General features: G+C 46.3%; 1 protein-coding gene and 3 non-coding genes across 4 annotated transcripts; all 4 read left to right on the top strand.

Annotated features, from left to right (window-relative positions):
• The first annotated feature begins 17,444 nt into the window (after positions 1-17,444).
• LOC125510795 (elongation factor 1-alpha) lies at positions 17,445-20,507 on the top strand. Its single transcript, XM_048676058.1, has 3 exons — positions 17,445-17,593; positions 18,354-18,823; positions 19,447-20,507. Exons 2-3 carry the CDS (start codon positions 18,362-18,364, stop codon positions 20,326-20,328), a joined length of 1,344 nt encoding a protein of 447 aa, XP_048532015.1. The 5' UTR covers positions 17,445-17,593; positions 18,354-18,361; the 3' UTR covers positions 20,329-20,507.
• Positions 20,508-21,296: 789 nt separating this feature from the next.
• Positions 21,297-21,390, top strand: LOC125511792. Its single transcript, XR_007285118.1, has one exon. It is a non-coding gene; the product is annotated as a small nucleolar RNA Z221/R21b (small nucleolar RNA).
• Positions 21,391-21,732: 342 nt separating this feature from the next.
• Positions 21,733-21,823, top strand: LOC125511794. Its single transcript, XR_007285120.1, has one exon. It is a non-coding gene; the product is annotated as a small nucleolar RNA Z221/R21b (small nucleolar RNA).
• A 484-nt stretch (positions 21,824-22,307) lies between these two features.
• Positions 22,308-22,401, top strand: LOC125511793. The gene has a single exon (XR_007285119.1). It is a non-coding gene; the product is annotated as a small nucleolar RNA Z221/R21b (small nucleolar RNA).
• The last annotated feature ends 1,614 nt before the right edge of the window (positions 22,402-24,015 follow it).

The following is a 24,015-nucleotide window of genomic DNA, read 5'->3' as shown; positions in this document are numbered from 1 at the left end:
CACCAAAGGCGCTTCACTCCCTAGCAATGGCTCCAGAAAAGAGTCTTGATGACCCACAAGTATAGAGGATCAATCATAGTCCATTCGATAAGTAAGAGTGTCGAACCTAACGAGGAGCAGAAGGAAATGACAAGCGGTTTTCAGCAAGGTATTTTCTGCAAGCATAGAAATTATCGGTAACAATTAGTTTGATAGCAAGGTAATTTGTACAAGCAACAAGTAACATTAGTAACTAAAATTCAGCAAGGTAGCCCAATCCTTTTCTACGGTAAAGGAAAGGCCGGAACGGTCTCTTATAATAAGCAAAGCGTTCTTGAGGACACACGGGAATTTCATCTAGTCACTTTCGTCATGTTTGTTTGGTTCACATTCGTTACTTTGATAATTTGATGTGTGGGTGGACTCGTGCTTGGGTGATGTTCTTACTTGAACAAGCCTCCCACTTATGATTAACCCCTCTCGCAAGCATCCGCAACTACGAAAGAAGATTAAGATAAATCTAACCATAGCATAAAACATATGGATCCAAATCAGCCCCTTACGGAATGGTGCATAAACTAGGGTTTAAAATTCTGTCACTCTAGCAACCCATCATCTAATTACTACTCCACAATGCCTTCCCTTAGGCCCAAAGGCGGTGAAGTGTCATGTAGTCTATGTTCACATGACACCACTAAAGGAAGCAACAACATACATTATAACACCCGGATAGTTAAGCTACAGTAACCCTCGAAAGGTGATGCCATGTCATCACTTTCACTGTTGCTAAATCCCTCGTTGATTCAAACTGATTTAAATTCAAATTCAAATTAAAGTCAAAATTCAAATTTCTCAAACGTGCAAACTAAAATGTCCAAAGTGTTTCAATTAATCCCTGGATATTTTTCATGTTGAAACCCATATTTTATAAAATATTTAAATGCCCCTAAATGAATAAAGCATGGACTAAAACAATTATTTAATTACTTTTAAATAATAAACCAATGCAAACTATTTAATAGGGTGCCAAATTATTTGTGGCAGTGGCATATTTATTGATACTAATTTTGGGGATAGTATTGTTTTTTCTTCAAAAACTAAAATAAAAGGAAACAAAAAAAGAATAGAAAAATAAAATTAAAAGGAAACCCCCAGTTCCCCCACCCCCTGGCTTTGGCTCAGCCGGCCTAGCCCACCCTTGCCCCCGTCGGTCGTCTCTCTCCTTTCCCCCCTTTTCAACCGACCGACTCCTCCCCGCTCGCCCCCGCCAGATCGTCTTGCCGGCCACGTCACTACAGCGACCGCCCTGTAGCCCTTGCGTGGATAAGAGCGGCGCCACGCATGCTCTGGACCCTCGCTAGATCTTTTCCCCTTCCTCCTCTCGCTGATGCGTCCTCCCCCGCCATGGCGGCCACTGCCATCATCGTCGCCTTGCCGCCCGCATAGCCACAGAGCTCCCCGCACCCAGCCACAGTGCCCATGAGGTCCACCGTGCTCCGCTACGTTGCCTACGTCCATGAGCTCGAGCTGAAGAGCCCCACATCGCTGGATCCAACCGTCTCCTTCCTCGACGGCCACCGGCGATCCCTGACGATTCCGGCGCCTCCCCGACTCCTCCCCGAGCCCGCTTGTGCTCAACTACAGGGCCTCCGTGAGCCCCTCTCCCCTCCCCCTCTTTTCCCCGAACGATTCCGTCCCCGTAGCTCCCTTCGTCATAGCCGTGTTGTTGCTGCCACCGGACCTTGCTGGGCCGGCGATTTCGTCCGCCCCCGCCGCGGTCTGGCTGCTCCTGCCCTGCACTCTCTCTGGTCGTCCAGGCCACGCTCGTCGTGACCCCGACCGTGCCCCCTCGCGACCAAGGCCACGTCGCCCCCGCTCACCACTGTCTGCGGCCTCGCGTCCCTGCTGCCCACTATATTTTGCTGCTGCACGCTGCCTTCCACCACGCCGGCCATCGCCCGGGGCCCTGCTTCGCATCACCGTCGCCACTGGCGCCCACGGTCGCTGCCCCGCGACGCCGCATCGCACCCGCCCGCTTCCCCCGTGCGCGCTCGCCGCGCTCAGGCCTCGCCTCACGCGCGCGTGGCCGCTGCCCGCCGGTCGGCCTCCACCAGCTGCTGGCTACTATTGCTGCCGAGCCATCCTCTGCTGCTTGCTGCTCCGCTGCCAACCGCCACTGCTCATCGCTCGCACCCCCGCCGCCCCGCTGCTGCACCCCCTCCCGCGGCGCCGCCGGGTCTGCCCCCTGCCGCCGTCGCCGACGGCCGGCTGCACCAGCCGCGCCGCTCGGCCCCGCTGCCGACCGCACCTCTCCCGGTCGCATCGCCGCCTTCACCTCGCCCCGCCTCCTCCTTCAGTCGCGCCCGACCACCAGAGCCCGAGCCGCCCCTGGTGCCATGCATGCCCAGGGCCGCGCGCTCTAGCGCCCGCACGTGCGCCACCGGGGCGGAGCCCCGTTTAGCTCCGCTCCCACAGCCCAGTAACCCGCCCCGTTGCCTCCCCTGTGTCACTGACCGCAGGGCCCATGCCCCTGTTTTATATAAAAAAAGATTAAAAAGAAATGAAAATAATTAGCTAATTAATTAACTTAACTAATGAGGTTTAATTAACCTAATCGTATAGTTAAACTAATTACCCACATTTAATTAACCGACAAATTAGTCTAACTGCTGTTAATTAGTTAACAATCATTGACGAATGGGCCACATCTGCTAGTTTGACCGGTCAACGATCAGAGTTGACCACTGATGTCAGGATGACATCATGCTGACATCATAATTGTATTTTCTAAATTAATTAATTCTGTTAATCCGAAAGATGGTTTAAATCTTTAAAAATTAATACAAAATAATCCGTAGTTCAGATGAAAAAACTTTGTACATGAAAGTTGCTCAGAATGACGAGACGAATCCAAATACGTAGCCCGTTTGTCCTCCACACATCCCTAGCATAGTGAACACGCAACTTTCCCCCTCCGGTTCTTTTGTCTGAAAACACGAAACACCGGGAATACTTTCCCGGATGTTTCCCCCCTTCGCCGGTATCACCTATCCCTGCGTTAGGTCACCCGTAACACAACGTATTGTCGCGTCTTGCTTTGTGTTACATTTGATTGCTTTGTTATTTATTGTGTTCCCCCTCCGTTACTTCTTTTTGGTAGACTCCGAGACTGCTGCCGATGTTCGTGTGTTCGACTACATTGAAGATGGCCCCTCCTTGCCAGAGCAACCAGGCAAGCCCCCCCTGATCACCAGATATCGCCTACTCTTCTCTCTACTGCTTGCATTAGAGTAGTGTAGCATGTTACTGCTTTCCGTTAATCCTATTCTGATGCATAGCATGTCATTGTTGTTACAGCTGTTGATACCTTACCTGCAATCCTAAATGCTTAGTATAGGATGCTAGTTCATCATTAGTGGCCCTACATTCTTATCTGTCTGCCATGCTATACTATCAGGCCGTGACCACTCGAGAGGTGATCACGGGTATATATTATATACTTTATACATATTACATGTTGTGACTAAAGTCGGGTCGGCTCGTTGAGTACCCGCAAGTGATTCCGATGTTGGGGGTTGAAGGGGCAAGTGGTTCCACCCGAGTAGTGGGGGCCTGGGTTCCCGACGACCCCCGACTGTTACTTTGAGGCAGAGCGACAGGGCAGGTTGAGACCACCTAAGAGAGAGGTGGGCCTGGCCCTGGTCGGCGTCCGTGGATAATTCAATTAACGCGCTTAACGAGATCTGGGTATTTGATCTGAGTCTGGCCACTGGCCTATACGCACTAACCAACTACGCGGGAACAGTTGTGGGCACTCGTGAAGGAAATATGCCCTAGAGGCAATAATAAAGTTATTATTTATTTCCTTATATCATGATAAATGTTTATTATTCATGCTAGAATTGTATTAACCGGAAACATAATACATGTGTGAATACATAGACAAACAGAGTGTCACTAGTATGCCTCTACTTGACTAGCTCGTTAATCAAAGATGGTTATGTTTCCTAACCATGGACAAAAGAGTTGTTATTTGATTAACGAGATCACATCATTAGTTGAATGATCTGATTGACATGACCCATTCCATTAGCTTAGCACCCCGATCGTTTAGTATGTTGCTATTGCTTTCTTCATGACTTATACATGTTCCTATGACTATGAGATTATGCAACTCCCCGTTTGCCGGAGGAACACTTTGGGTGCTACCAAACGTCACAACGTAACTGGGTGATTATAAAGGAGCACTACAGGTGTCTCCAAAGGTACATGTTGGGTTGGCGTATTTCGAGATTAGGATTTGTCACTCCGATTGTCGGAGAGGTATCTCTGGGCCCTCTCGGTAATGCACATCACATAAGCCTTGCAAGCATTACAACTAATATGTTAGTTGTGAGATGATGTATTACGGAACGAGTAAAGAGACTTGCCGGTAACGAGATTGAACTAGGTATTGATACCGACGATCGAATCTCGGGCAAGTAACATACCGATGACAAAGGGAACAACGTATGTTGTTATGCGGTCTGACCGATAAAGATCTTCATAGAATATGTAGGAGCCAATATGGGCATCCAGGTCCCGCTATTGGTTATTGACCGGAGACGTGTCTCGGTCATGTCTACATTGTTCTCGAACTGTAGGGTCTGCACGCTTAAGGTTTCGATGACAGTTATATTATGAGTTTATGAGTTTTGATGTACCGAAGGAGTTCGGAGTCCCGGATGAGATCAGGGACATGACGAGGAGTCTCGAAATGGTCGAGACGTAAAGATCGATATATTGGATGACTATATTCGGACATCGGAAAGGTTTCGAGTGATTCGGGTATTTTTCGGAGTACCGGGTAGTTACGGGAGAAGCAATGGGCCTTGATGGGCTTTAGTGGGAAGAGGAGAAAGGGCCAAGGGGCTGCTGCGCCCCCCCTCCCCTTTGGTCCGAATTGGACTAGGGAAAAGGGGGCCGGCCACCTCTCCTTCTCCTCCACTTCCTTCTCCCTTCCCCCCCTCTTGGTGGACTCCTACTAGGACTTGGAGTCCTAGTAGGACTCCACATCCTGGCCGCACCTTTTGCCTTGGCTGGCCTCCTCCTCCATCCTTTATATACTGAGGCAAGGGGCACCCTAGGACACACAAGTTGATCCACGTGATCGTTCCTTAGCCGTGTGCGGTGCCCCCTGCCACCATATTCCACCTCGATCATATCGTTGTAGTGCTTAGGCGAAGCCCTGCGTCGGTAGAACATCATCATCGTCACCACGCCGTTGTGCTGACGGAACTCTTCCCCAAAGCTTTGCTGGATCGGAGCCCGGGGAACGTCAAAGAGCTGTACGTGTGCTAAGAACTCGGAGGTGCCGGAGTAACGGTGCTTGGATCAGTCGGATAGGGAAGACGTACGACTACTTCCTCTACGTTGCGTCAACGCTTCCGCTGCGGTCTACGAGGGTACGTAGACAACACTCTCCCCTCTCGTTGCTATGCATCACCATGATCTTGCGTGTGTGTAGGAAATTTTTTGAAATTACTGCGTTCCCCAACAGTGGCATCCGAGCCTAGGTTCTATGGTTTGATGTTATATGCACGAGTAGAACACAAGTGAGTTGTGGGCGATATAAGTCATACTGCCTACCAGCATGTCATACTTTGGTTCGGCGGTATTGTTGGATGAAGCGGCCCGGACCGACATTACGCGTACGCTTACGCGAGACCGGTTCTCCCGACGTGCTTTGCACAAAGGTGGCTTGCGGGTGACTGTTTCTCCAACTTTAGTTGAACCGAGTGTGGCTACGCCCGGTCCTTGCGAAGGTTAAAACGGAGTCAAATTGACAAACTATCGTTGTGGTTTTGATGCGTAGGTGAGATTGGTTCTTGCTTAAGCCCGTAGCAGCCACGTAAAACTTGCAACAACAAAGTAGAGGACGTCTAACTTGTTTTTGCAGGGCATGTTGTGATGTGATATGGCCAAGACATGATGCTAAATTTTATTGTATGAGATGATCATGTTTTGTAACCGAGTTATCGGCAACTGGCAGGAGCCATATGGTTGTCGCTTTATTGTATGCAATGCAATCGCGATGTAATGCTTTACTTTATCACTAAGCGGTAGCGATAGTCATGGAAGCATAAGATTGGCGAGACGACAACGATGCTACGATGGAGATCAAGGTGTCGCGCGGGTGACGATGGTGATCACGACGGTGCTTCGGAGATGAAGATCACAAGCACAAGATGATGATGGCCATATCATATCACTTATATTGATTGCATGTGATGTTTATCTTTTATGCATCTTATCTTGCTTTGATTGACGGTAGCATTATAAGATGATCTCTCACTAAATTATCAAGAAGTGTTCTCCCTGAGTATGCACCGTTGCGAAAGTTCTTCGTGCTGAGACACCACGTGATGATCGGGTGTGATAGGTTCTACGTTCAAATACAACGGGTGCAAAACAATTGCACACGCGGAATACTCAGGTTATACTTGACGAGCCAAGCATATACAGATATGGCCTCGGAACACGGAGACCGAAAGGTCGAGCGTGAATCATATAGTAGATATGATCAACACAGTGATGTTCACCAATGAAACTACTCCATCTCACGTGATGATCGGACATGGTTTAGTTGATTTGGATCACGTGATCACTTAGAAGATTAGAGGGATGTCTATCTAAGTGGGAGTTCTTAAGTAATATGATTAATTGAACTTTAATTTATCATGAACTTAGTCCTGGTAGTATTAGCATATCTATGTTGTAGATCAATAGCTCGCGTTGTTGCTTTCATATGGTTATTTTGATATGTTCCTAGAGAAAATTGTGTTGAAAGATGTTAGTAGCAATGATGCGGATTGGATCCGTGATCTGAGGTTTATCCTCATTGCTGCACAGAAGAATTATGTCCTTGATGCACCGCTAGGTGACAGACCTATTGCAGGAGCAGATGCAGACGTTATGAATGTTTGGCTAGCTCAATATGATGACTACTTGATAGTTTAAGTGCACCATGCTTAACGGCTTAGAATCGGGACTTCAAAGACGTTTTGAACATCATGGACCATATGAGATGTTCCAGGAGTTGAAGTTAATATTTCAAGCAAATACCCGAGTTGAGAGATATGAAGTCTCCAACAAGTTCTATAGCTAAAAGATGGAGGAGAATCGCTCAACTAGTGAGCATGTGCTCAGATTGTCTGGGTACTACAATCGCTTGAATCAAGTGGGAGTTAATCTTCCAGATAAGATAGTGATTGACAGAATTCTCTAGTCACCATCACCAAGTTAGTAGAACTTCGTGATGAACTATAATATGCAAGGGATAGCGGAAACAACTCCCAAGCTCTTCGTGATGCTGAAATCAACGAAGGTAGAAATCAAGAAAAACATCAAGTGTTGATGGTTGACAAGATCACTAGTTTCAAGAAAAGGGCAGAGGGAAGAAGGGGAACTTCAAGAAGAACAGCAAGCAAGTTGCTGCTCAAGTGAAGAAGCCCAAGTCTGGTCCTAGGCCTGAGACTAAGTACTTCTACTGCAAAGGGACTGGTCACTGAAAGCGGAACTACCCCAAGTGATTGGCGGATAAGAAGGATGGCAAAGTGAACATAAGTATATTTGATATACATGTTATTGATGTGTACTTTACTAGTGTTTATAGCAAACCCTCAGTATTTGATACTAGTTCAGTTGCTAAGATTAGTAACTCGAAACGGGAGTTGCAGAATAAACAGAGACTAGTTAAGGGTGAAGTGACGATGTGTGTTGGAAGTGGTTCCAAGATTGATATGATCATCATCGCACACTCCCTATAATTTCGGGATTAGTGTTGAACCTAAATAAGTGTTATTTGGTGTTTGCGTTGAGCATGAATATGATTTGATCATGTTTATTGTAATACGGTTATTCATTTAGTAAGATAATAAATTGTTGTTCTGTTTACATGAATAAAACCTTATATGGTTACACACCCAATGAAAATAGTTCGTTGGATCTCGATCGTAATGATACACATAATCATAATATTGAAACCAAAAGATGCAAAGTTAATAATGATAGTGCAACTTATTTGTAGCACTGCCGTTTAGGTCATATTGGTGTAAAGCGCATGAAGAAACTCCATGCTGATGGGCTTTTGGAATCACTTGATTATGAATCAGTTGATGCTTGCGAACCATGCCTCATGGGCAAGATGACTAAGACTCTGTTCTTCGGAACAATGGAGCGAGCAACAGATTTGTTGGAAATCATACATACTGATGTATGTGGTCTGATGAATATTGAGGCTCGCAACAGGTATCATTATTTTCTGATCTTCACAGATGATTTGAGCAGATATGAGTATATCTACTTGATGAAACATAAGTCTGAAACATTTGAAAAGTTCAAAGAAATTTCAGAGTGAAGTGAAAAATCATCGTAACAAGAAAATAAAGTTTCTATGATCTGATCGTAGAGAAGAGTATTTGAGTTACGAGTTTGGCCTTCAGTTAAAAAACAATGTGAAATAGTTTCACTACTCATGCCACCTGGAACACCACAATGTAATGGTGTGTCCGAACGTCATAACCGTACTTTATTAGATATGGTGCGATCTATGATGTCTCTTACCGATCTACCACTATTGTTTTGGGGTTATGCATTAAAGACAGCTACATTCACGTTAAAAGGGCACCATCAAAATCCGTTGAGACGACGCCTTATGAACTGTGGTTTGGCAAGAAACCAAAGATGTCGTTTCTGAAAGTTTGGGGCTGCGATGCTTATGTGAAAAAGCTTCAACCTGATAAGCTCGAACCCAAATCGGAGAAATGTGTCTTCATAGGATATCCAAAGGAAACTAATGGATACACCTTCTATCACAGATCCAAAGGCAAGACTTTTGTTGCTAAATTCGGAAACTTTCTGGAGAAGGAGTTTCTATCGAAAGAAGTGAGTGGGAGGAAAGTAGAACTTGATGAGGTAACTGTACCTGCTCCCTTATTGGAAAGTAGTGCATCACAGAAAATTGTTTCAGTGACACCTACACCAGTTAGTGAGGAAGCTAATGATGATGATCATGTAACTTCAGATCAAGTTACTACTGAATCTCATAGGTAAACCAGAGTGAGATCCGCACCAGAGTGGTACGGTAATCCTGTTCTGGAAGTCATGTTACTAGACCATGACGAACTTCCGAACTATGAGGAAGCGATGATGAGCCCAGATTCCGCGAAATGGTTTGAGGCCATGAAATCTGAGATATGATCCATGTATGAGAACAAAGTATGGACTTTGATGGATTTGCCCGATGATCGACAAGCCATAGAAAATAAATGGATCTTCAAGAGGAAGACGAACGCTGATAGTAGTGTTACTATCTACAAAGCTAGAATTGTCGCAAAAGGATTTCGACAAGTTCAAGGTGTTGACTACGATGAGAGTTTCTCACTCGTATCTATGCTTGAGTCTGTCCGAATCATGTTAGTAATTGCCGCATTTTATGAAATCTGGCAAATGGATAAAAAAACTGCATTCCTTAATGGATTTATTAAAGAAGAGTTGTATATGATGCAACCAGAAGGTTTTGTCAATCCGAAAGGTGCTGACAAAATGTGCAAACTCCAGCGATCCATCTGTGGACTGGTGCAAGCATCTCGGAGTTGGAATATACGCTTTGATGAGTTGATCAAAGCATATAGTTTGATACAGACTTGCGGTGAAGCCTGTATTTACGATAAAGTGAGTGGAAGCACCACAGCATTTCTGATAAGTATATGTGAATGACATATTGTTGATCGGAAATAATGTAGAATTATTCTGTAAAGCATAAAGGAGTGTTTGAAAGGAGTTTTTTCAAAGAAAGACTTCGGTGAAGCTGCTTACATATTGAGCTTCAAGATCTATAGAGATAGATCAAGACGCTTGATAAGTTTTTTCAATGAGTACATACCTTGACAAGGTTTTGAAGTAGTTCAAAAATGGAGCAGTCAAAGAAAGAGTTCTTGCCTGTATTACAAGGTGTGAAGTTGAGTAAGACTCAAAGCCCGACCATGGCAGAAGATAGAAAGAGAATGAAAATCATTCCCTATGCCTCAGTCATAGGTTCTATAAAGTGTGCCATGCTGTGTACCAGATCTATTGTATACACTGCACTGATTTGGCAAGGGAGTACAATAGTGATCTAGGAGTAGATCACTGGACAGCGGTCAAAATTATCCTTAGTAGAATAAGGAAATATTTCTCGATTATGGAGGTGACAAAAGGTTGGTCGTAAAAAGTTATGTCGATGCAAGTTTTGACACGGATCTGGATGACTCTAAGTCTCAATGTAGATACATATTGAAAGTGGGAGCAATTAGCTAGAGTAGCTCCATGCAGAGCATTGTAGACATAGAAAATTGCAAAATACATAACGGATCTGAATGTGAAAGACCGTTGACTAAGATTCTCTCACAAGCAAAACATGATCACACCTTAGTACTCTTTGGGTGTTAATCACATAGCGATGTGAACTAGATTACCGAATCTAGTAAACCCTTTGGGTGTTGGTCACATGACGATGTGAACTATGGGTGTTAATCACATGATGATGTGAACTATCGATGTTAATCACATGGTGATGTGATCTAGATTATTGACTCTAGTGCAAGTGGGAGACTGAAGGAAATATGCCCTAGAGGCAATAATAAAGTTATTATTTATTTCCTTATATCATGATAAATGTTTATTATTCATGCTAGAATTGTATTAACCGGAAACATAATACATGTGTGAATACATAGACAAACAGAGTGTCACTAGTATGCCTCTACTTGACTAGCTCGTTAATCAAAGATGGTTATGTTTCCTAACCATGGACAAAAGAGTTGTTATTTGATTAACGAGATCACATCATTAGTTGAATGATCTGATTGACATGACCCATTCCATTAGCTTAGCACCCGATCGTTTAGTATGTTGCTATTGCTTTCTTCATGACTTATACATGTTCCTATGACTATGAGATTATGCAACTCCCGTTTGCCGGAGGAACACTTTGGGTGCTACCAAACGTCACAACGTAACTGGGTGATTATAAAGGTGCTCTACAGGTGTCTCCAAAGGTACATGTTGGGTTGGCGTATTTCGAGATTAGGATTTGTCACTCCGATTGTCGGAGAGGTATCTCTGGGCCCTCTCGGTAATGCACATCACATAAGCCTTGCAAGCATTACAACTAATATGTCAGTTGTGAGATGATGTATTACGGAACGAGTAAAGAGACTTGCCGGTAACGAGATTGAACTAGGTATTGGATACCGACGATCGAATCTCGGGCAAGTAACATACCGATGACAAAGGGAACAACGTATACTGTTATGCGGTCTGACCGATAAAGATCTTCGTAGAATATGTAGGAGCCAATATGGGCATCCAGGTCCCGCTATTGGTTATTGACCGGAGACGTGTCTCGGTCATGTCTACATTGTTCTCGAACCGTAGGGTCCGCACGCTTAAGGTTTCGATGACAGTTATATTATGAGTTTATGAGTTTTGATGTACCGAAGGAGTTCGGAGTCCCGGATGAGATCGGGGACATGACGAGGAGTCTCGAAATGGTCGAGACGTAAAGATCGATATATTGGACGACTATATTCGGACATCGGAAAGGTTTCGAGTGATTCGGGTATTTTTCGGAGTACCGGGTAGTTACGGGAGAAGCAATGGGCCTTGATGGGCTTTAGTGGGAAGAGGAGAAAGGGCCAAGGGGCTGCTGCGCCCCCCCTCCCCTTTGGTCCGAATTGGACTAGGGAAAAGGGGGCCGGCCACCTCTCCTTCTCCTCCACTTCCTTCTCCCTCCCCCCCCCTCTTGGTGGACTCCTACTAGGACTTGGAGTCCTAGTAGGACTCCACATCCTGGCCGCACCTTTTGCCTTGGCCGGCCTCCTCCTCCTCCATTCTTTATATACTGAGGCAAGGGGCACCCTAGGGCACACAAGTTGATCCACGTGATCATTCCTTAGCCGTGTGCGGTGCCCCCTGCCACCATATTCCACCTCGATCATATCGTTGTAGTGCTTAGGCGAAGCCCTGCGTCGGTAGAACATCATCATCGTCACCACGCCGTTGTGCTGACGGAACTCTTCCCCGAAGCTTTGCTGGATTGGAGCCCGGGGAACGTCAAAGAGCTGTACGTGTGCTAAGAACTCGGAGGGGCCGGAGTAACGGTGCTTGGATCGGTCGGATCGGGAAGACGTACGACTACTTCCTCTACGTTGCGTCAACGCTTCCGTTGCGGTCTACGAGGGTACGTAGACAACACTCTCCCCTCTCGTTGCTATGCATCACCATGATCTTGCGTGTGCGTAGGAAATTTTTTGAAATTACTGCGTTCCCCAACAACTCGACGTCGCGATATCAGCCGAAGCCTTCGTGACGTCATCGACTAAGCGGCGCGCGCCGGGTTGGACTGGAACGCCTGCTCTTGTATAAGGGAGGCTAGCTTTGCTCGCCGGCCGTGTACGCAACGTGCAGGTGTGCAATGGGTGATGGGCCCAGACCCCTGCGCCATAGGATTTAGACCGGCGTGCTAACCTCTCTGTTGTGCCTAGGTAGGGCTGCGACGTGTTGATCTACCAAGGCCGGGCATGACCCAGAAAAGTGTGTCCGGACAAAGGGGATCGAGTGTGTTGGGAATGTGGTGCACCCCTGCAGGGAAGTTTATCTATTCGAATAGCCATGTCCCTCGGTAAAAGGACGACCCGGAGTTGTACCTTGACCTTATGACAACTAGAACCGTATACTTAATAAAACACACCCTTCCAAGTGCCAGATACAACCGGTGATCGCTCTCTCACAGGGGGACAAGGGGAGGATCACCGGGTAGGATTATGCTATGCGATGATACTTGGTTAACTTACCATCTACTCTCTTCTACTGCTTCAAGATGGAGGCTGTCAGAAGCGTAGTCTTCGATAGGACTAGCTATCCCTCTCTTATTCTGACATTCTGTAGTTCAGTCCACAGATACTACCCATTTCATTGATACCAATGCATATGTAGTGTAGATCCTTGCGTGCGAGTACTTTGGATGAGTACTCACGGTATGATGGAGTCCAGGAGCCAGAGGATCCCGAGGATGATTCTACGTGGAGTTCGACTTCGAGGAGTAGCTAGGTGGTCCCAGGCAGGAGGCCTTGCCTTTTCGATCGTTACTACTTTTGTGCTAGCCTTCTTAAGGCAAACTTGTTTAACCTATGTCTGTACTCAGATATTATTGCTTCCGCTGACTCTTGTGTATTCGAGCTTATGTATTCGAGCCCTCGAGGCCCCTGGCTTGTAATATAAAGCTTGTATTATTTTAATTTGTGTCTAGAGTTGTGTTGTGATATCTTCCTGTGAGTCCTTGATATTGATCGTACACATTTGCGTGTATGGTCAAATCGGGGGCGTCACATACATATCATCAAAATATTGAACGAATACCAAATTCACATGATTACTTATGACAAGACTTTTCCCATGTCCTCCAGAACAAAAGTAACTACTCACAAATCATATTCATGTTCAAGATCAGAGGGGTATGGAATAGCATTAAGGATTTGAACATTTGATCTTCCACCAAATAAACCAATTATCATCAACTACAAGATGTAAGCAACACTACTAGCAACCCATAGGTACCAATTTGAGGTTTTGATACAAAGATTGATTACAAGAGATGAACTAGAGTTTGAGATGAGATGGTGCTGGTGAAGATGTATAATGAATATTGGTCCTCCCATGATGAGAGGGTTGTTGGTGATGTTGATGGCTTCATTTCCCCCTCCTAGAAGGAAGTATCCCCGGAAGAATCGCTCCGCTGGAGAGCAAAAGTGCTCCTGCCCAAGTTCCGCCTCGAGTTGGCGGTGCTCCATTCCGAAAATCCTCTATTTATTTTTGTAAGGCAAATGGGCTTATATACCATAAGATGGGCACCAGAGGCTGGCCAGGGGCCCCACAAGCCACCAGGGCGCGCCCTGGTGCCTCGTGAGCACCTCGGTTGCCCCCTCTGGTATTTCTTTTCACAAATAATTTTTATTTATTCCAAAATAATTCTTCATGAAATTTTATCTCATTTGGAGATGTGCAGAATAGGTATCTCTAACATAGCCTTTTCAGGTCCAGAATTCCAGCTACCGGCAATCACCCTCTTCATATAAATTTTGCAAATTAAGAGAGAAAATGCATTAGAATGGTACCATAAAGTATTATATTGATAAAAACATTATAAATAACAATAGGAAAACATGATGCAAAATGGACGTATCGGCGGGCACCATGCTACCGTCCCTGGCTGGCTAGCTCGAAGTGTCTGTCACCCATCGTCCACATCCACGACTCGAGTGAGCTATCTGCGGCTCATCATCTACATCCCTGGCTCACGTGCATCCACCATTTGTTGTCCATGTCTGGTGATAAGAGTAAGCAGACATTCGTTGATGTAATGACGATTCCAAAACAAGCATTGAAGGATCATTGAAGCATACATCGTGTAATTCGGGGCTACCCGAACTCAGAATATCAAGTATTTTAATTTGTGGGTTTCAGTTTCGTGGGAGATATTTCGGGTGTTGTTATAGAAAACCTATATTTTAGATAACCCAAGTTACTCAATCCAAAATTTTGGGTAAACCCTAACGCCACGGGGCTAACTGCAACTCCAACATGTAAACCTCCCCTTAGCAATGTGTTTGGTTCGAGGAAATTAGAGATGGGGAATGGGAGTTGAGACGTGAGAAGATTAGAAGTCCTTACTTAGAGGGAATGCTAGTTTAAGTGAAAAGGGACGAGAGTTGAGAGAGCCTATTCTCACATATTTCTTTACATGGGGTATCCTGTTAATCCATGGGCAAAGTTCCAACTCACGCTAATTCCCATCATATAAAAAATGGATGAACGGGAGTAAAAGTCTACTTCCCATGTCCAATCCTTAAACAAACCCGCTCCTGCAAACACACATTCCCCTGCCCCAGTGATTACCAAACATGTTGTAAAAGTTGTTTTACGGTATGACCATAGAGTATAGGGGAAGTTGTCACGTAGCTACTTTTCCCAGTTCGTGTACAACCTTTTCTCCTAAAATAACATTTCCTATTTCCCACTAAACATCGTTGAGCCCGGCAAGTCAGTGACACAACGTTGGAAGGTGTGGCGACGGCTGCCGGAGCAGTTAGGCGGCGCGACAGGGGAGGTGCGGCAGCAACACCATGAATGGTTGAAGGGGTGGGGCAGGGCGACAATGCAGGGCGTGTGCCGTGAACTTTCAGGCGGTTTTTAGAGCATCTCTAACAGATCCCTTAAAAAGGCCAAACCTATAAAATTCCGGCGGATTTATGGTCCTGGACCAATGTTGTGTCCAGAACAGACCCTGTAAAAGTTCGATGAACCATAAACGTTTTACAGGCCACCAAAAACGCGAGCCTCCGCCCCTACTTATACAGGTCTGAGAGGACAATATACAAGCCATGAACCGGGTCCTTCTGCTGCCCTCTCCTCCCGCGCCGCCGTCCGTACCACCCGTCTCCAGCCGTCGATTTCTCCCAGCTCCAACTAAATTCTGCATTGTAGAAGGATCGAGCGCGTGCTTGCTGCCATAGCTGATCCCGTCAACGCAGGAGAGAGGAACGGGATGCGGCGGCCCCGTGACACCGGCGGCTCCGTATTTGGCAGCTACGCGGACGGGAGCTAGCTAGCTCCTAGGTCGATCGATTAGAGCATCTCCACTCGCCCCCAACAGGCCCACAAGCCCCTTTTTTATCGCCGACGTGAAAAATGGCCCAGTCGCGCCCCCAGAAGCCCATTTTTCGCCGGTTGGGGCCGAATTTGGCGCCGGCGGACCCAGACCGAACCCGACGCACTGGGGGCGCCGGGCGAAACAATTTTGGCACGAATCATGTGGACCAGCCGAGTCAGCGACTGGGCCAGCGACTGGGCGCCTTCGTCGTCCTCATCGCCTCGGTTTCCCGCGGGAATCAATGCGAAGGCTGCCGCCGGTCAGCTTTCCATTGATTCCTCACGGGCGACGCAGTGAAGGCGTGTCGACACACGTCCCACCCCCTCCCGCCACGCGCACAGACGGCTGCTGCCTGCTCGCCGCCCACTCGCTGCTATAAAAGCCGCCCCTCCCTCGCCGGTGGCCGCACACTCCCTCGCCACAACCCCTTTCCTTCTCTCACGGCCGACACCCCTCTCGCCCTCTCGCCGCTGACACCCCTCTCCCCTCTCTCCCTCATCCACCATGGCCAAGCGCTACCCCAACAACGGAGCGGCGACCAATGGCTTCGGCATGTAGAAGGGCTCAAGGCGACGACGACGTAGTAGTAGTAGTTTTTAGTTTGTACAAATATCAATGAACGCCTGAATTTTCTCCAATTTTGTGTCGTTTTGTATGAAGTTTGGCCGAATTTTGGCCGACTTTGGTTTTCAAAAAGCGGCGTCTGGGGCCAGCTCGGACCGGCGGTTGGGAAACCGACCGGCCCCACGCCGATTTTATCGTCGGTCGACCCCCAGACGGTGCTATTTCAGGGGCTGAACGGCTGGAGATGCTCTTAGCTAGCTAGCAGCTAGCTCCTGAATCGATTCAAGTCGGCGCTAGCTAGCTTCTGGACCGATTCGAGCAGCGACGGCGACGCTGGGCACTTTGTGCGAGCCGTCCTGAACGCTAGCGGCTCCGTATTTGGTCGCTTCGTGCGCCGTCCACCGGTTTCATAGGAGCGAGCTTGCTAACCGTGGACACGGATGAGAGGAAGAAAAAGACGTTGAGAAGAATATACGCGAATATTTGGTTTTACAGTCTACGTTTAAGAGGTCTGCTCGCCGCAGCTCAAACCGATCCTTAAAATGCGTTTTTCGCGAACTAAAAACCACGTTTTGAGTTTCACGGGTTAAGGGGTCTACTAGAGATGCTCTTACCCGCCAAATTATATTGGAAGGACTATCTTCCCATATAGTTACGAAAAGGTGGGAGTGTTTTTACGGAATCCCGTATTTTTTTCTTCGAATTTATGGAAGCTGTTGCTGTTTTTTTTTAACTTCTTATTTGAGATTTATGTGAGTTGGTTTAACGTTGCATGAGACTAGTACGGATTTGAGAATTTGGTTGATGGATCCGGGTTGTGTAGACGCAATTTTCATACTGTCCGCGGGCGCATCCGGATGGACGGCCCATATGCTCTAAGTTTAATAAAAGGTCCTCCAGAGAACCAGAAGCATAATTAACCAATTATTATGAGCACACTATGGCACGATCTGAAGTGGGTGAGAAATGGGCATTATTTTACTGGTCCGGAGATGGAGATAATCGCAGAAAATACAGACAGCTGGAGCCAAGCCAAGCCAAACCCACTTCCCGGTAGGACCCGCCCACTGGATAGACGCGGAAAACTTGCGGCCCCCGAAACGTCTAGAAGCAGGCGCTCCGCGCGATGGAGATCCAACGGATCAGATCTCCCCCGACGGCGGCCCTCGGACCCGGATCAGACGGCCAAGAAGAAACCCTAGCGCCCCTCGCCGCCCATATATAGAGTCACCCCTCTCGCCCTAACCCCTTCCTACCATTCCCCCCGCCCGCCGCCGCCGCCTCCTCCTCCTCCTCTCGGCTCCTTCTCCTTCCTTCGAGGTGAGCATCCCGATCCGCCCCCTTCCCCTGCTACGATGCGTCGTCTGTGGTCTCCGATGGCTTCAGATCTGTGGCTGTGCGTCTGTTTCGTGCTCCTTTCCGCGGTGATTCGTGCTGTTCTCGTACGTAGTTTGAAGGATTCGAGCATGCTTCTGTTTCGTATCCGTGCTCTGCCAGTAGATCGGGTTTTAGATTCTATTATGCGCTGATGCATGTTGTTCTCGTACGTGGTTTGAAGGATGCACGCTTGCTTCTGTTTCGTAGCCGTAGTCTGTTGGTAGATCGGGTCGCAGGTGTTTATTTTGAGCTGATGCATGTGGTTCTCGTCCGTGGTCTGAAGGATTTTCTCCACGTGCTAGCTTTGTAGCCGTAAATCTACCTGTGGATCTAGTTTAGAATCTCTTTATGTGCTGATGTGCTCATGCTGTAGCCTTGATATGTATGATTTCTCTGTTATATGTTGTTAGCGAGGACATGTTGCTCATGACGTCGTCAGATTTGTGTTCTACTTATGTTTGGTTCTAGGATCTGCTGTGAGTCGTGAGTAGAATATATGATTTCCCGTCTGCAGTCTTGGTATATATGTTCTGCCATGCATGTTTTTGTTCAATGCAAGGTTTATTGGATCTAACTTGCCTTCTGTCTGATTGGCTTGAGTGTCACCTTTTCCTATTAAGGCCATTTCATTTGCTAAGCATGATGGCTCCTAAATTCTGTTCTGCATCTTCTGTTCTGACACCTGTTTACTCTGGTCTTGCAGTTTCAGCCATGGGTAAGGAGAAGACTCACATCAACATCGTGGTCATTGGCCATGTCGACTCTGGCAAGTCGACCACCACTGGCCATCTGATCTACAAGCTTGGAGGTATCGACAAGCGTGTGATCGAGAGGTTCGAGAAGGAAGCCGCTGAGATGAACAAGAGGTCCTTCAAGTACGCCTGGGTGCTTGACAAGCTGAAGGCCGAGCGTGAGAGGGGTATCACCATTGATATTGCCCTGTGGAAGTTTGAGACCACCAAGTACTACTGCACCGTCATTGATGCCCCTGGTCACCGTGACTTCATCAAGAACATGATCACCGGTACCTCCCAGGCTGACTGTGCTGTGCTCATCATCGACTCCACCACTGGTGGTTTTGAGGCTGGTATCTCGAAGGACGGCCAGACCCGTGAGCACGCCCTCCTTGCTTTCACTCTTGGTGTGAAGCAGATGATCTGCTGCTGCAACAAGGTATACTTACTATTAACCTTTCAATGCTTGTTCTTATGTGTAGCCGTATGATGTGTTTACTGTTTTGCTATCCACTTTGATTGAGAATTACTTGATGACTGTCCATGTTAAGTAGTACAGAAACTCCATGTGAACTGGCTGCCATTTATTTAGGTTTGTGATTATAACATATGTTGCTCATTTGGTTAGTTACATCTTAATTCACAGTACTACCACTATTTTGCTATATACTTCAGAATCAGTAAAATGCACATGTTCACAAGTAGCACTGAATTGCCAGTGTCAATCCTGGTTGTTTCATAGCATTTCTTCACTGAGTATGAGTAGGTCACTAGAGGAGATTTCTTAGCATTACTTCACTAAGTGGGATCTTCATTTGGTACCGACTTTGTTATATATTGCTACCTCTGATTGAACTGTAAAATTGTCTTCTACTTAGTTATGGAGGTTGTAATTTAAAAACTAAATAGTTTGTTTGCCTATTATACTTGTTCTGTGGAACTTGCATTGTATGATAGATATGCTGCTAAACACACTTCTCTTGTTATTGTTACATGCTAGTGATTTACTAGTTCACCATATCTGTTTTAATCTGATGTGATTGCTCTTATGATCTGTCACAGATGGATGCCACCACTCCCAAGTACTCGAAGGCCCGTTATGAGGAAATCGTCAAGGAAGTCTCATCGTACCTGAAGAAGGTCGGCTACAACCCTGAGAAGGTTCCCTTTGTTCCCATCTCTGGGTTTGAGGGTGACAACATGATTGAGAGGTCCACCAACCTTGACTGGTACAAGGGCCCTACCCTTCTTGAGGCTCTTGACCAGATCAATGAGCCCAAGAGGCCCTCAGACAAGCCCCTGCGTCTTCCCCTTCAGGATGTTTACAAGATTGGTGGCATTGGAACTGTGCCTGTTGGACGTGTTGAGACTGGTGTCATCAAGCCTGGTATGGTTGTTACCTTTGGCCCCACTGGTCTGACAACTGAGGTCAAGTCTGTTGAGATGCACCACGAGTCCCTCCTGGAGGCGCTTCCTGGTGACAATGTCGGCTTCAACGTGAAGAACGTTGCTGTCAAGGATCTGAAGCGTGGGTTTGTTGCATCCAACTCCAAGGATGACCCTGCCAAGGAGGCAGCCAACTTCACCTCTCAGGTCATCATCATGAACCACCCTGGTCAGATCGGCAACGGCTACGCCCCAGTGCTGGACTGCCACACCTCCCACATTGCTGTCAAGTTTGCTGAGCTGGTGACCAAGATTGACAGGCGATCTGGTAAGGAGATTGAGGCTGCGCCCAAGTTCCTGAAGAACGGTGACGCTGGTATTGTGAAGATGATTCCCACCAAGCCCATGGTTGTGGAGACCTTCGCCACCTACCCTCCTCTTGGCCGCTTCGCTGTGCGTGACATGAGACAAACGGTTGCTGTTGGTGTCATCAAGGGCGTTGAGAAGAAGGACCCCACCGGCGCCAAGGTTACCAAGGCTGCCATCAAGAAGAAATGAGTGCTCTGGTGTCTGCCATCGAGTTATCTAGCAGAAGTTTTAGTGTCAAGTCTTTTTTGGAGAATCTTAGTGTATGTTAAGTGGTGTTTCTGGGCGTTGTTGCACTTCGACTCCTGCACCTGTGTGCGAGCTATGATGTGTCGTTTAAATACTCTATTTCGATTCCATTATTGTGCTCTTATCCCATTTGTGGTTTTGTCTGCCTGTGTTGAATGCTCTTAATAGATGGTTATGATTACCTGCTTTCCCGTTTGCAATTTCACTCTGCTATCATGCTGGGGTGAATACTGCTTTGTGATGATGAGCTTGTTTCCTGCCATTTGATTTTGTGTGTGCCTCTCTCACCTTTGGCTTCTTGAGGTCGACCTTTCTCAAAGTTGCCCAGTCAGAGGCGCATAGTGATTCGTTAGTTCTGGCCTTACTTGTGCTTCAGGTGCATCTCAGTTTTGGCAACTTGAGATGCCACATTGGTTTAACTGTTTTTGGCTATGCTTCCAGTCTTGACTTTGTGCTTATCTCAAAACATTTCTGCTCATTGCCTTTTGATTATAGTGTTAGAGTTGAGTTCTGAAAATTTAATTTTTGGCATGCTTATTTTGGCTGCAAGTTCAAGCCCCCTGTTTCAGGGAGAATGAAGCAGAGACTTTGTATAATATTGTGCTGCTTATTGCCCAGTGATTTTAGTAGTATGGTTGAATTCAGGTGCTTGATTTATTTACTTAGCAACTGCCTTTGTTGCATGCCATCTTAAATTTGAATTACCTGTGGTTTTCCGATGATGATTCTGTCTGCAAAACAGATGCTCTGTGGACTCGAGCCCCTTTTTCAGGGAGAACCGCTTGAGGAATCAGATGTAAAATGACATCAAATGACAAATCTGAGGCATTCCATATTGCGCTTCCTAGTATTATAATGTCAATCGACAAATCTGCTGTATTCCATGACATTGTTCTCCCTGGTGAAACAAAAGGCTATGATGAGAAAAGTCATGCACCACTCTGAAGAAATTTTTCTCTTTGTGCTGATAAAGCAAAACTTACAACCCATTTTACATCTGAGCCACCTCATGGAGACCTGCTTTCGTATTTTTTGTTTATTGTCTCGGCATAGATGTCTTCAGAAACTGTTTCCAGATTTAGCCATTGGGAAAATACTTTAGTTTTGAACAAGAGTCTTAAGATTAACTAGATCGGGGAGTAATGTACAGAGCCCAACATTTATCCTACCATGATGCGGACTGAAATTACATTGAGGTTAAATGATGGTTATATTTTCATTACTCCGTAATCTTGAATGGTATTTTTTTCCTATTGGTGGCTTCCTGAACCTCGTTTCATTACATCTGAATTACTTGTTCTGGGTTTATCATTCTGTCTGCAAAATGGATGCTCTGTGGAAGCAAAAAGGCTATGATGAGAAAAGTCATGAACCACTTTGAAGAGATTTATCTCTGTGCTGATAAACAAACTTTACAACCCATTGTAAATCTGAGCCACCTCATGGATACATATTTTGTATTTTCTGATTTTTTATCCTATATTTTCGACATAGACGTCTATTTGTTTTTAGGAATTGTTTCCAGCTTTTGCCTTCAGGTAAATTCTGTAGTTTGAAAATAGAAGTCTTGAAGGTTAAGTGGATTTTAGGGATAATGTACAGAAGCAAATGATGAGGGTAGCCTATGAGCGGTCCTAAGATGATGCTTACTGAAATTACATTAAGGTCAGATACATTTGCCGCTGATGGGTCCTCTTTCCGATCCCCCTTTCTTCTTATTTCCAACCCCCCTATCCTGAACGGATTTCTCCTTCCTATTTTGAATGGGCCAGTCTAAACATATGGAGTGCCCTCATCTGATACCTGTGTTTTCCCCCTCTGCAGCTCAGTATCTGGTTTCGTGAACCTTGTTGCATTTCATCTGAATTAGTTGGTTTTCCGATGATGATTCTGTCTGCAAATGGATGCTCTGTGGAAGCAAAAGGCTATGATGAGAAAAGTCATGCACCACTCTGAAGAGATTTTTATCTCTTTGTGCTGATAAAGAAACTTACAACCCATTTGACATCTGAGCCGCCTCAAGGATAAATACTTGTATTTTCAAGTTTGTTTGTCTGCAATTTTTGCCATAGACATCAAGTGTTTTTTGAGAAAATGTTTCCAGCTGGGTTGCCTGTGAGCGATCCTACCATGATGCGGACTGTATTATGTTGAGTTGAAAGGATTTGCTGCTGATGGTTCTTCCCAATCCTTCCTGTGTCTTTTAACAGATTCCGCCTTGTTCTATTTGTTGATACATTTTTTTCTGCATCTTTTGTGAACTGTGTTGCATCACAAGGCAGCAGCTTTACCACTGCGCCTAGGCTCTCCTTCTTGCCAATGATGTTTTTGTCTGCAAAATGGATGCTCGAGCCCCTGTTAAAGGGAGAACCTCTCGAGAAAATGACAACAATCGACAAACCTGAGGCATTGTGTAAAACAAAAATCATTTACTGGAGCTTGTATTTTTGTTGCTTAATGTTGTATATATTGCTTGACGAAGTGTTTCATCTGTCCAGTTTATATATGGGCGCTGATCTGCGCTGGCTTTGGGCCGGTCGCATCCGCGCCGTACGATGCAAGGCATCTCGTCCGCCAGATCAGCTTCCCCCCTTCGTTCCCCACCCATCGTTTCGAGCGAGTAGTAGAAAAATTCCCCTCGCCCCATCAAATCGACCCGCCCACCACGACCACCTGCCCACCACGCAGGTCGCCGCCCCTGCCGCGGGTCGGAGTTCGTCGTCGCCGCGTCTCCACTACCCCCCCCCCCCCCCCCCCCCCCCCCCCCCCCCTCCCTCGTCTCCCCCGTGTCCATGCTCAGTGACCATGCACCTCCTCCTTCCCCCCAATCCTTTGCATGCTTCTACTGCAGTGCCAGCCAACTCGCCGGCGGTAGCCCGACGACGCCCCCACGGTTGCAACTCTGAATGTGGTGCCCAAAAAGACAGAACATGGTGGAAGCAAAAATAATGATAGGATCTAGCAAAAACAGAACATGGTGGAAGTAAAAAAGTAGACTCAGCTGGGGATTCAGTGGTCAATTGTAGCAAAAAAGTAGACTAGTTTCAGCAGAAAAAACAATGATTGTAGCAAAATTAAGCACGAGATTCAGTGGTTGATCATAGCAAAAAAGTAGACTAATTTTAGCAAAAAAAACAATGGTTGTAGCAAAATTAAGCAATTTAGAACCGTAGGATCTCCTTCCTTCTTCCCATGTGTCTTCTTCCCTGGGAAGCAGCCCCATGCCATAGATGAGCGATGCGCCCGGCCTAGAAGCATCGCCTGGCACGTCTCGCTGCTGGACAGCAAGGGTCACCGCTGTCATCTCTGTTGAGAGAAAACCTCTATCACTTTCATTAGATGATTGTAGGCATTTATACAAGGAGAAGGGATGTGATGAAGAGGCATCCATTCGGGAGAGATGGCAGTTACAAGAGGAGACTTACCCCATAATTAACTCATGTTAATTAAACTTTAACACTCTCCCTAATCTACACAAAAAATCCATGGGTATTTGAACCCGGAAAAAGCAGAATATTTGATGGAAGTGCAAAGATTTGATGAAAAATTTGTGTTCTATTGATTCTGGGCAAAGCCCTATTTATACAAGGATTTGGGACGCTTTCAGAGAGGCGTCCGTTTACAACAGGC

Source organism: Triticum urartu, chromosome 5 (assembly GCF_003073215.2).
Source record: "Triticum urartu cultivar G1812 chromosome 5, Tu2.1, whole genome shotgun sequence".
NCBI classification, from domain to species: domain Eukaryota; kingdom Viridiplantae; phylum Streptophyta; class Magnoliopsida; order Poales; family Poaceae; genus Triticum; species Triticum urartu.
This window is presented reverse-complemented; position numbering and strand designations above follow the sequence as displayed.